The sequence below is a fragment of the Hipposideros armiger genome, unplaced genomic scaffold (assembly GCF_001890085.2).
Source record: "Hipposideros armiger isolate ML-2016 unplaced genomic scaffold, ASM189008v1 scaffold_664, whole genome shotgun sequence".
Lineage (NCBI taxonomy): Eukaryota > Metazoa > Chordata > Mammalia > Chiroptera > Hipposideridae > Hipposideros > Hipposideros armiger.
Window position 1 is genome coordinate 421,365 of NW_017732014.1, and position 13,565 is coordinate 434,929.

General features: G+C 41.5%; 1 protein-coding gene across 1 annotated transcript in view; it reads left to right on the plus strand.

The window, feature by feature from the left end:
* Positions 1-4,255: 4,255 nt before the first annotated feature.
* Positions 4,256-13,565, plus strand: part of LOC109372792 (zinc finger protein 226-like) — a 39,451-nt gene continuing 30,141 nt past the window's right edge. Inside the window, exons 1-4 of the mRNA XM_019626252.1 lie at positions 4,256-4,419; positions 6,786-6,916; positions 7,686-7,778; positions 10,859-10,985. Of these exons, the coding sequence (XP_019481797.1) occupies positions 7,764-7,778; positions 10,859-10,985 (142 nt within the window). The 5' untranslated portion in view covers positions 4,256-4,419; positions 6,786-6,916; positions 7,686-7,763. The remainder of the gene's footprint in view (positions 4,420-6,785; positions 6,917-7,685; positions 7,779-10,858; positions 10,986-13,565) is intronic.

A 13,565-nucleotide genomic window follows, 5' to 3' on the forward strand; every position in this document is an offset into this window, starting at 1 on the left:
AGGAAGTAGGCAAATACTGGAGATAGAAACAAAGTGGGGATACCTATGTTGTGGAGGTTTAAAATCAATAATGCTACACAATTTTTAAAGTTCTTAAATTTTTAAGATTCTTTGAAGAAAAGATGTGCACAAGTATGGAACATAGTGGAGCCTATAAGGAGAAAGAGCAGCTTTAGATGCCATTCCGTACTTCTTGGACACCATGTTGATATTTTAAGTGTATTAGGTTAAAGGACTTTACTTAGTAAAGTTTTATCTAATAAAGATAAATTCGTTTTCAAAATTTTCTGAACTACATCGTCACTGACTTCTCTGTACTTACTAAGATCCATGCTATCTCAATTGCATAGTGATTTGGGAGGCTTTAAAACCACCTTCAGGTTCTGTGATTTGCTTGGATGACTCAGAATCTAGTTGGATTTAGAACTATATTACACTGAAAGGATACGAAGCAAAATAAGTGAAGGGAAAAGTTAATGGGAGCTGTCTGGAGGAAAACAGGTGTAAGCTTCCAAGCGTCCACTCATCATGGTATTACATAGGACTCACTTAACTGCTCCAGTACTGAATTTTGGCCACGTGTGAAATGTCTACATTAGAAACCAGTACTTATTGGGGGCTGGTCATGTGAGCACCATCTGTTTAGCATGTACCAAAATTCCAGTCTTCAGTAAGGAAAGTGGACATTCAGAATAAACCACGTTGTACAGTTTTAGGCACAGTGCACAGTTATGGAATGGTGGAAACTCCCCAAAATCCTGGTTTTTGACACTAGCCAAAGTCCAGCCTTACAAGCACGCCTTTTTAAGGATCATAGTCTCAGGACTGCTGTACTATTAGGTTGATGCAAACGTAATTGCAGTTTTGGCATTGTTGAAATTTGCCTTTGATATTGGAATACATTCTTAAATAAATGTGGTTATGTTATACATCATTTTAGTGCACATTTCTCACTTTATGTTTTTTTGCTAATGACATTACTTGCTGTTTATTTTATATGCATTTTAGATTATAGAAATGATGTTAGACAAAAAGCAAATTTGAGCAATTTTCTTATTCAAGTTCAAAATGGATCGTAAAGCAGTGGAGACAACTCACTCATCAACTCATTGCCCAGGAACTGTTAACAAATGTACAGTGCAGTGGTGGTTCAAGAAGTTTTGCAAAGGAGACGAGAGCCTTGAAGATTAGGAACATAGTGGCTGGTCATAGGAAGTTGACAATGACCAATTGAGAGCAATCATCGAAGCTGTTCCTCTTACAACTACACGAGAAGTTGCTGAATAACTCAACTTTGGCCATTCCACGGTCGTTTGGCATTTGAAGCAAATTGGAAAGGTGAAAACGTTCAATAAGTGGGTGCCTCATGAGCTGACCACAAATCAGAAAAATTATCGTTTTGAAGTCATCTCTTATTCTACGCAACAACAACAAACCATTTCTCGATCGCATTGTGACGTGCGAAAAAAGTGGATTGTGTACAACAATCAGCGATGACCAACTCAGTGGATGGACCTAGAAGAAGCTCCAAAGCACTTCCCAAAGCCAAACTTGCACCAAAAAAGGGCCATGGTCACTGTTTGGTGGTCTGCTGTCGGTCTGACCCACTATAGTTTTCTGAATCCCGGTGAAACCACTACATCTGAGAAGTATGCTCAGCAAATCAATGAGATGCACCAAAAAATGGAACACCTGCAGCCAGCATTGGTCAACAGAAAGGGACCAATTCTTCACGACAACGCCCGACCACACGTTGTACAACCAACACTTCAAAAGTTGAACGAATTGGGCTACAAAGTTTTGCCTCATCCACTGTATTCACCTCACCTCTTGCCAACCGGCTACCACTTCTTCAAGTATCTCGACAACTTTTTCCACAACTAGCAGGATGCAGAAAATGCTTTCCAGGAGTTCGTCGAATCCCGAAGCACGGATTTTTATGCTACAGGAATAACCAAACTTATTTCTCAGCCAAAATGTGTTGATTGTAATGGTTCCTGTTGTGATTAATAAAGATGTGTTTGAGCGTAGTTATAACAATTTAAAATTCATGATACAAAATCGCAATTACTTTTGCACCAACCTAATAACATTCCTGTGCACGTGGTATCGGAAATGGCCTGTAGCCTTCTTTTTGGTTTTTTTCTTGGCATTTGTCACCAAATACTGGAATGTCATCTCTCAAAGGTAATTGTAACAAATCTCACCATATTAAACCCAAGGGCTTGTCTCCTGAAACTGAAAAGACTACAGGTAGGGCTTACACCTAACCTGCATGGCAGGGGTCCTGAAGGTGGTCACAAGACAATGGTAACACCTGGGACAAGCTGGTTCATGTTGTTCATGCTCACTTCTCCCAAAGTCCACGAGGCCTAGACCCCCAACCGAGTCAATAGTAAATTGCTAGCTCTGTATCTAGTTTCCTGAACCTTTGTGGGGCCATTCAGTTTCAGCTCCTATTTGTCACCATGCACTTCCCTTTTGTGGACCCTAGGGATTTCCCTATCTTAACTCTGAACATGGCTACATTTTGGGGGGATTGTTAGAGAACATTGTCATTTCTCTGTTTGAAAAAGTAGAGAGGTTTCCCAAGTTATTAAAGTTGAACCACACTGATAGCATGTCCATTTAAAGATTTGAATCCAATACAGTATCTCCTGTTTATTTGACACACTGACTAATGAGCCTCAGAACCTCTGTCTTGGTCATCTAGAGTTGACATTTTGTTACATATGCCATGTCTTAGGACAAATACTTAATTCTTGAGAGGGTTTTAAAAATATTTTTCAAAATAGAAATACTTTCACATTCTTTTACTTATTGGACATTGAAAACAAGCACATTAGTGGGTGGGGAAAAAAAAGAAAACATTAGTTCAGCGTTGCTGTGCAGCTGTCTGACCCCCCGCGCTTAACCCTAAACTGACCCTTTTGAGGACAGTGCTCATACACCTTGCGTCTCCCTGTTTGGCTTCAAAGGATGGCCGGTTAGTCAATGACGGGTAGGATTCCTCGTGGGAGGAACAACTTAAGACAGGCACGGTCGGGTGGAGGTCATTAGGAGAAATCTCGAGGCTGATGGAGGTGGGCGTGAGCTCTCACTCGCCCACCAAAAAGACTGGAGGTTTTCTACCTCTGGGGGGCGAGTGAGGGCTCATGCCCACCTCTGTGAGCCCCAAGATTTCTCCTAATGGCCTCCACCCGACCGTGCCTGTCTTAGGTTGTTCCTCCCACGAGGAATCCTACCCGTCATTGACTAACCGGCCATCCTTTGGAGCCAAACAGGGAGACGGAAGGTGTATGAGCAGTGTCCTCATAAGGATCAGTTTAGGGTTAAGCGTGGGGGGTCAGACAGCTGCACAGCTGCGCGGCAACAGTTCCCCAATAAAATTTTTTTAAAAATAAGATATTTTAACCAGAAAATATAAAGGAAAAAAAAATACTAAAACATGCTATCTCACTTACAGACTCCTCCTCAGATCTCTGGCATTGAATCTCATAGGCTTTGAGAGTCAGAATGACTCCTATTTCAAGCTCTTCAGCCGTTATGCTTGCTTTGAGATAGTGGACAAAATTCTTAACTTCTCTGAAATGTGTTTTCATCTGGACAATAACTGTAATGAAAAGTTTAAATCAGGGCAGAGCTCTTTTCCACGAGGACAAGCTTCCAGTTTGGCCCTCTCAAGTAGTTCTTCCTACCAAACCAGTGGTGCCACAGGGTCCCGAATATGGGCTGGTACCTTCTTCATTCTTCATCAAATCATTCTCCCTCGCCCATTCTTTAAACTCTCAGTTTTAGCCTATTATACTAATCATTATCCTTTCAATCATCTAGAGTCCCCTTGATAGTCATTCCCGGTTAACTTCTTGAAGATTGTGTCCTCTCACTTGTGCCCCTTCCAACAATACTCCTATCATAGTTGGACGCATGTCGTCTTCAGGAAGTCATGTCTTTGGAATATTTTTGCTGGAGAACTCAAGGAAAGATAGAGTCGACTCTCAGTGTAGGAATCCACACTCCTACCCATGAAATAGAGACTGTGACACTCTCTGCTCTGGCAATCTGGGAAGTGTAGTCAAGGAGCTTCCGGTAGCCACAACACCTTCCCGGAGATTAAAACTATACGTAAAGGTTTTCCCTTGGACCTTCGGGAAGTGTAGTCCAGACGCCGTATTGTAGTCGCGGGCACTTCCGCTCAGGAAGGCGGATCTGGTGAGTTCTGGGAAGTGTAGTCCAGAAGCTCCGTGGACTCGGAGGCACTTCCGTTCCCGGAGTGTGAGGTTGCCTTAGTATTTTCCGTGGGAGTGGAGCGTCGGTTCCAGGTCTCCTGGCTCTTTCCGAACTTCCTGGCTGTATACTTGGGACCCGCAACGACCCGGCGGCCGAATGAGGGAAAAAGAAGCCTTGCGGAGAACGCAGGTATCGAGGGACGAGGTCGGCGGTGCCTTCTGTGTTTGGGGCAGTTCTCATGTCCCCGCGTCGGACGGGCTCGGGTCGCCTGTCGCCTGGTTTGAGAGTTCCCGGGTCTCTCAGCTCGTGGGGAGTTAATCTCCCTGTGCCTGCTTTCAGTCTTATTTAAAATGGAGATTTAGGACCTTCCTAATAGAATTGTTTTGGGAATTGAAAGAGGTGGTACACATATAAATCTTAAAAAGTGTTGTTGGCACGTGATGAACGGTGATGTCTTTCATAATTTCCCGGGAAGCGGTCAGGTCTCTCTCTCTCTCGGCGTCACGATCATGGCATTTCATAGCATTCTTTCTTTCCCCAGCTTGACTTCTCAAAGAGGACTGCACCGAGGTAGAGAGTGACTTGTTGGCTACTGACAGCAAAGCTCCACTGAGTGGGACTTGGCGTTTTCCTTTTACAACAGTGCACATAAAACGGACTATGCGTGGGATGTGTAATCGGGCATGGGTACTGGTGATAATTAATCCTTAACTGCTAACTTCGATGATGAGGGCTTTATACAAATAAATACGTTATGCCACACCGTGGCTCTGTGAGGAAATACTACTTTTTTCTTATTCTATAAATTGAGATCGCGCCCCAGGGAGCATAAGTTATTTGCCCATAGTCACCCACCACATAAGAGGCTGACCTGCGGTTGGAATTTAAGCAGTCTGAGTCCAGAGTTTGAGTTCATAATCTCATGGATATATTCTCCTTAAACCATAGAAACTAGCTGGAATCAGGCCAGGGAGTTAGGACTTGACTGTGGGGGACCTTAAAAGCAAAGGCTTGGACTTTTCTATGATTTTTTAAAATCATAGAAACTGTTTAAAATCATGTCAACTGTTTTGTTTCATTTATTACAAAAAATATATATATTTCTTGTAGAACCATATCATTGTGGCACTTTCAGAAATTACAGAAATATGAAAAAAAAAAAGTAATTACCCATTCATCCAGGATGTAAAGATAGCAACTGTTAAGCTTCTAATGCATTGCAGTTTAGTGATTCTTTGTGTATATTTGTATATTTCTTTATAAACATTTTATAGATCTTTTATCATACTTTTCTTAATGCTTTTCCCCTTGACGTGTTTTAACAATAGAAATTTCCAAACTGCCAAGGAAGAATAAACTAATGAACTGCCATATAATTTTATGATCATCCTTATTATTCTCATTAATATTATTATTCCTAAGACTGTTTTCTGATTTTTAAAAACTTTTTAAATAATTTTAAACCTTGAGAAAAGTCACAAAAATAGTATCGGGAATTCTCATATACTCTCTACTCAAATTGTTTACGTTTTGTCTCTATGCTTTGTGGCTCCATCAGCCAAATAACACCAGGAATTTAACTGTATTTAATGACAGCTTATTTTAGCTTTCTGCAGGAAGGAAGCCCACATACTATGGGTAATCGGGAGGTGTCTTGGTAAGAGGGATTTAGGAGAGGTTGATTATAAGATTTTAGCATCACGTACTTGGTAATATTAGACATTATTCTAGATAATAGTGTTATATATTAGATAATGCCAGAAAACATATTAGATAACATAGTGTTATATAACCCACAGTCCTGTATTTCTTTTGTCCTGTTTTTCATTTAAAGTCTTCATGGGCCAGCCGAGTGGCGCGATGGTTAAGAACTGGCTTGGGATGCCAGAGGGCCCTGGTTCGGATCCCACATATGAGGGCCAGTGACACTGCCCTCCACAGCTAAGATGCTGAACAACAGCTCAACTTGGAGCTGGGCTGCCGTGAGTCGCCGGTGACGGCGCAGGCTGCAGCCCCTGTGGCAGTGGATTGCCATGGGCTACTGTATGTAGCCAGCAGCCAGCGTGAGCGGCCAGCAGCCGCAGTGAGCGGTCGTCCAGAAGCCGGCGACTGATCTGCCTTGCCCGGGAAGAGCGCAATGATGGTGCCAACTTGGGCCAGTGAAGCAACGTCCTCCACAACTAGACTGAAGAACAAAACGACAGCAACTTGTCTGTTCCCATCCCCCCAATTCCCCAATAAAAATCTTTAAAAAAAAATAAATAAAGTCTTCATAATATAATATTTTTGCTGGAGGACTCGGAAGGGCAACGCAGACTTGCAGTGTAGTCAGTCCCGCCACTCCCCCACCCCATTTCAAAGTCCAATTTTAGGCATTGCCTTAATTTGCGTATTTGTTTATAAACATTTTACAACATTTTTATCATACTTTTCTTAATGTTCTTTAATGTGGAACAGTTTCACAGCCCTTGCCTTTTTTGTTCTTGATGTTGTTGAACAGTGTAAAGGTGAGTTATTTTGAAGGAAGTCCTTCATTTGATTTATTCCGTGTTTAGGTTCAGATCACGTGTTTTGGCACGGATTCCACAGAAGTGGTGAGGTGTCCTTGTCATTGCAACAGAATAGGAGCCGGAGGATGTCCGTTTGTCCCTATGTGGGTGAACTCAACTTTATTCACTAGGCTAAGGTAATGTCTGTCAGATTTCTCTATTGTAAAGTTACTACTTTTTTTTCCGAAGTTAAAAAAGTTTGTTCTGGGGAGATACATTTATTAGTGGGTGTTCTACTATAAAGACGAGCTCCCCCACTTACTTATTCATTCATTTAAATATAAATATTATATCAGTATGGACTCAGAATCCATAAATTAGTTACTAATTTAAATGATGTGGAAATTAACAAACATTTATTTTTTACCAACTTGAGGCATTTTGAACATATCATAGAATTCACCCATTTCAGGTGTTCAAATCAATGATTTGTGACTTTGCTGATTAGTGCAGCCATCGCCATAATTCATATAGAACATTTTCATTTGCCCAGTTGTATCCCTCATACCCATTTGCACTTAACCCCCATTTGCTTCCCAGATACCTAGGCAACTGTTAACATTCTTTCTGTCTCCATAGATTTGCTTATTCTGGGTATTTCATACATAGAATCCCACACATGTCATCTTTTGTGACTGGCTTTTTGCTCTTTCCACAATGTTTACAAGATGCATCCACGCCGGAGCATAATCAGCACTTCATTCCTTTTAACTGGTAAATAGTATTCCATGGTATGATTATGCCACAGTTTGTCTATTCGTTCACTCATAGGTCAACATTTTGGTTCCCAGTTTTAGGTTATTATGAATGATGCTGCTGTAAGCATTCATGTGGTAATTTACAATTGTCTACGTGGATGAGCAGCGTCCAGGCCACCCTTTCCTGTCTTTTTTTCGGCCTTCACAGGCACTTCCAGGCATTGTGCTGCCTTGCTGGGATCTGTATCACTCAGGACTCTGCACATTCCCAGAAGTAGGAGGAAGAATGACCACATTCAAGGTGAGTAGGGCTTGCCTTTCTCATTTTAAAAATTCCACCTCATTACTCAGTTGTCACACACTTTTCTTAGGACAACTCAAGCAGAACAACAGGAATTTGAGGACCTCTTGTGCTCCCAGGTCTTACTTTGTCCCTTTTGCGTTTACTTTGCATTTGTTTTTAGTTTCTGTTTTATTTTTATTTTTAATTAAAAATTTTTTTTTAGTTTTTTTTTTTTTTTTAAGATTTTATTGGGGAATTGGGGAAGGGGAACAGTGTTGGGGAGTTGGGGAAGGGGAACAGCTAAGTTGTTGTCCTTCAGTCTTAGTTGTGGAGGGCGCAACTAGCTCAGCTCCAAGTCCAGTCGCCATCCAGCTGCCCATTGGCAGCTGGTGGCCACTCAGCTCAAGGTGCCGTGTTCAGTCTTCATTGTGGGTGGGCACAGCCCACCATCCCATGCAGGAATTGAACCGGCAACCTTGTTGTTAGGAGCACATGCTCTCACCAGCTGAGACATCCTGCCACTTGTTGGCAGCTCAGCGGCAGCTCAGCTTGGGCGCAGCTTACTGGCCCATGTGGGAATTGAACGGGCGATCCTCAGAGCTCACGCTCTTAACCAACTGAGCCACTTGGCCAGCCCCTTTGTTTTATTTTGTTATTATTTATTTTATGGAGTGGAAAAATTCTTAGAAATGAACAATTCTCCCACTTTAGTACTTCCCTACTGACAAATTAGTAGTTTTTTACTTTCTTATACTCATTTCCTCATGTACATTCATAACTGTATTTGTATTCATGATATACAAATCTAATTTTAAATTGTGACTTTTTCCCTCTGATATAATGTTTACTTTTAGTGTTACATCACATTCCCATTGAATTGATGTACCTTTTAATTTTTAACTGCTTCTCAGTCATAGACATTTAGATGGTTTAGGAATTTTACTATTTTTTTAAAATTTATTTTTATTTTTCAACTACAGTTGACGTTCAATATTATATTAGTTTCAGGTGTACAGCATAGTGGTTAGACATTTATATAATTTATGCAGTAATCCCCCGACTAGTCTAGTACCCACCTGACACCATACATAGTTATTACCATATTATTGACTATATTCCTTATGCTGTACCTTACATCCCTATGAGGAATTTTACTGTTTGAATCAACACTGCAGTGACAGCTATCTTACATAAAACCTTTTCCCCCAAAATCAATTCTAAAAGCAGTCTTCCAATTTTTGGTCCCATATCAAATTTGATATGTGTCAAGTTGGCTTTTTTCTAGGTAGAATATCCAAGTATAAGCAGAATATCCAAATATCCAAAATACAACACAGCAGACTCTCACTGCTGCTTCACACAAATATTATTGAAGGTTTTCACACAGGAGAGCTAGATTCCATCTTTCCCATGCCTGAGTTGTGCCCTGTGTGCATTTTACTTATTGGTCTTTTTCTGTTCTTTTATGTATTAACTAGTTTGACCAAAGGAATAGGTAACCTTATTTTAAAATGTCCAGAGATACTAGAACATTTGCCTGTAACTTGCATTGTGCTACTGCATTTACTCCTCAGAGCAGCTGAATGAGGAGATTTGGGTCTTATCTTCATCTTAAACATATGAAATATGAACAACCTGCTCAGATTCCCACAGGAAACCAAGGACCAGGAATGGTAGCATAGAGATGCTCAGCGCTGCCGACACACAAAGACATCACTTGGCACTGTCATTGTGTAAAATCTTTAAACTCTTCTGTGGCGAAAGACACCTTACATGGTATTACCAGAAAAAATAACAACCTCGGGCAAAAATATTTACCACACGAATGCCAAAAAAAGACAAAATCCATAATAGGAAATCTTATGCATAGATAAAGAAAAAAAACCATTGGAATATGAACAAAGGACATGAACCAGGCATGTTTAAAAGAAGAATTAGAGATGGTTAATAAACATTTGAAAAGGTGAAGATATTCACTTAAATAAGTGAGAAAAATAAATCATTCTTCCAATTACCAAAACCATGGGAAATTTTATAACCTCCTTTTGGCCGTTGGGAGAATCAGGGTGCTTGTATTCTTTTGAAAGATTTGGGAAATAGGAAAAAATTGGGACAAAAATCTGCTATTGTATGATCCTAATTTTAAACGTGCTTATTTTATTTTAATTTTTATTTACAATTATTTTAAATAATTAGGAAAGTTAAGTCTACATAAAATGATGTTCTTTGCAAGATGAGTTATAATGGGACAATATGTAAATAAAACTCTTAATTTAGAACAGGTAAATATAGATCTTAAGTTCCCTGGAATAACAGAGATGAAATAGGTATTAATAGTGATAATAAGAAATAAGAATAATAGCAAATGTTTATTAGGCACTTAGTCAGTGCCACACACACACTGTCCCAAATGCTACAGATAGACCCTTGCTTAACCTTTGAAAGAATTCTGTCATATAAGGACCATTATACGTAGAGGAAACTCAGGCATGTAGGCACACTTGTCCAAGGTCACACAGCTAGGAAGGGAGAGACCCTTGGGATGCTTGCTGAGACATGCTGGCTCCAGAGCATGACCCTGATGCTGCAATTAAGAGATGTGGTGTGTGGCATGAGATCACACAGGATGACCTACATAGCTGTGCCCCATAGGTTACCAAACGCTTGTTCGTTTGACAGACATTAAAGAAAAATGATAGCATCTAGGATTCATGTGTGTGAGAGGAAGAAGGTGGGTGTTATCAAGTATGTTTGGACTAAATTACTAAACGTTTCTGGGGGCATTTGGCAGTAATCACTGAAAAGTAAAACATGTGTAGCCCAGGATGCATCTTTAGGGTTCCTGGGGTCCTTGTAAGTAGACTCAATGAAGGCACAAAATAAAAGGGGAGGACTGTTGTCGTGGCCGCACTTTTGATGCGGCTGAGGAAAGGTGTGGCATTGGCAGGATAGATGGAGAAGGGCTGGGAGGTCTATAGGTTGATGTAAGGCCCTCACACTCTGGCACCCCCTCCACCCATCCTCCCCACCCTCTCAGCGCTGTCCCTTTCCAAGTGGTGATTGATTGTGAAACTGAGATTATGTGTGTGGTGTTGTAGGAAGCGGTGACGTTCAAGGACGTGGCTGTGGTCTTCACGGAGGAGGAGCTGGGGCTGCTGGACTCCGCCCAGAGGAAGCTGTACCAGGATGTGATGCTGGAGAACTTCAGGAACCTGGTGTTAGTGGGTGAGGACAGGCGCCCTCTCTAGCTGAACGCCAGCTCCCTGGACTGGCTTTGTGTCCTCAGGTGTTCAAAGCTCTAGGGGTCTTGAAACGGTCGCCTGCATTCATGGACCTGACTTTTGTACTAACAGTTTTTAATGAAATAAAATTAGGTAGAAAATTCCAGATTGTTAGGAAGAACAGAATGTGTTGCAGCAAAAACTGTGGCCAATCACGTGACTGATGTAAGAACCAGTGGGAGGAGATTTAATGAAAATAGACATTGGTTAGAAATAGATGTTCGTAATACATTTTCATGCATATCTGCCTGGGACTTGAGATATTGGTATTTCTTCAAATAGGTGATGCTTTTTATAATCATTTGAAAAACACTGGTTTTGATTAATTGATCAGTATACAGTAGGAATTTTAAGTTTCCAGTAAATTGTACCTTTAGTGCGTTCATTTTAAATACGTGACTACGTGATCCCAGGACGTCACCTCTTCAAACATGATATATTTCACTTAGAAAAGGAAAAAAGGCTTTGGATGATAACAGTAACCCAAAGGGAAGGGAAATCAGGTAAGAACCAAGCCAGTGGGAGTCCTTGTAGATGTTTTCCCTGTGCCTTTTACTGCTCTCCACCCCTTTCGCCAACATCTTATCCAAATCACTAGTTCTCTCTCTTGAATTATTTCATCTGCCTTCGTGCTGGTTGCCTGCTTCCACTCTTCCCCTCCTCTGGTCTGTCATCCACGTGGCATCCAAAGGAGCCCTAGGAAATATACATCAGATTGCCATTCTCTGTTCAAACCCCTTTATGGCTTCTTATTTTTCTTAAAACCTCTTAAAATGGCTTCTAGCATCCTCCATGGTCTGTCGCACCTCACTCCCTCTCTGAGCACATCTCTGACCCTCTGCCTCTTGCTCCATCTCTTCCACCTGCCTTGTCCTCCCTGCTGACCCCCAGACCTGCCAGGGAGGCTTTATTGCCTGTGGCTGCCATAACAAATCACCACGACATCATGGCCTAAAACAGCACACATTTATCTCACAGTTCTGTAGGTCGGACGTGTGGCCCGGTTCTTCAAGGTGTTGGCACAGTTGCATTTCTTTTTGGAGGCTCTAAGGGAGAATCTGTGTGTTTGCGTTTTCTGCTTCAAGAGGTTCCCCACATTTCTTAGCTTGTGGCCCCCTTCCTCCATCTTCTCAGCCGAGTGCTTCTCTCTGCCCACTCTTTTGTAGTCACATTTTCCCCTTCCACTTCGAAGGACCCTTTCAGTTGCATTGAGCCCACCTGGATAATAGAGGATCGTCAGCTGGTTATCAACCTTAATTCCCTTTTGCCAGGTAACCCGATGTATTTTAGGTTCCAAAAATTAGGACTTGGATTCTCTGGGTCACACTTTATACTGCCTACTACAGGTACTTCTGCCTCAGAGCTCTTACTTGCTTTCTCTCTGCCAGACATAGTCTTTCACCTAAAATCCTGTTTCCTCCTTATTTCATTCAGTTCAGTTTAATTTCATGAGAAAGGCCTTCTCTGATCACCCTGTGTAAAATACCATCCTTTGTCTGCTCCCCTTATTCTGCCTTTTATTGTGTCTGATGTATTTTTGTTTATTTGCATATCATGTCTCTCTTCGCATTGGAGTATAATCCCCACGAGTGAGGCATTTTGTCTGCTTTGTTTATTGCTGTATCCTCAGTGCTTAGAATAGTCTGGTATGTGGCAGGTGTCTGTAAATATTTGTTGACGGAGCGAATGTGTTAATGGATGTGTCCATGGGTAATGGCGTTAGCTCTAGGTCGTGTGCAAACCATAGTGAACGAAGGATGTCGCAAAACATTTGTTGTCTCTGACGAATACCTAACCCAGTTACTTTCTATTTCAATTGCTTTCTTGGGTGTCCTTGGTGTGAATGCATGTTTGTGTGTGTTCACTTGACTCACATTCCAGGGAAACTTGTAAGTGTTGTGGTTGTCACCAGACTGAGTAACACACGTTCCCTGTGGCTTTCCTGGAGCCTTCCATGGGGGGCGGGGGGCATATTCATTTCTGGGGAGAGCACTTTGGAATGAGGATTCTGATGTCTAATTCTCAGATAGCTACCCCACACAAGGATAAAAGATCTGTTTCCTACAGTGTCAGATAGTCACCAGGTTGCAAGCCACCTTTCCCATCTGCAGCCCATTCACCTCTTTCAAAGTGCCGATCCACGTCACTGTCCCCAGGTTTCCCCTTCCTGTCTCTGAGGGAGGGAGAAGATTTAAGATGATTGAGAATGACGTGAGACACACACCTGAATGTCGCCTATATCTCTGGTTCAAAAATCTGTTGTTCCTTTGTTTTATACAAAATTAGCCATTTAACAAATGTTAAAGAATATAGATTTCATCCAGTTTTCCCTTGATTTATATAAAGACTTGGTGTTTTTCTTTGTTTGTTTGTTTTTTTAAGATTTTTATTGGGGAATTGGGGGAAGGGGAACAGACAAGTTGCTGTCATTTTGTTCTTCAGTCTAGTTGAGGACGTTGCTTCACTGGCCCAAGTTGGCACCATCATTGTGCTCTTCCCGGGCGAGGCAGATCAGTCGCCGGCT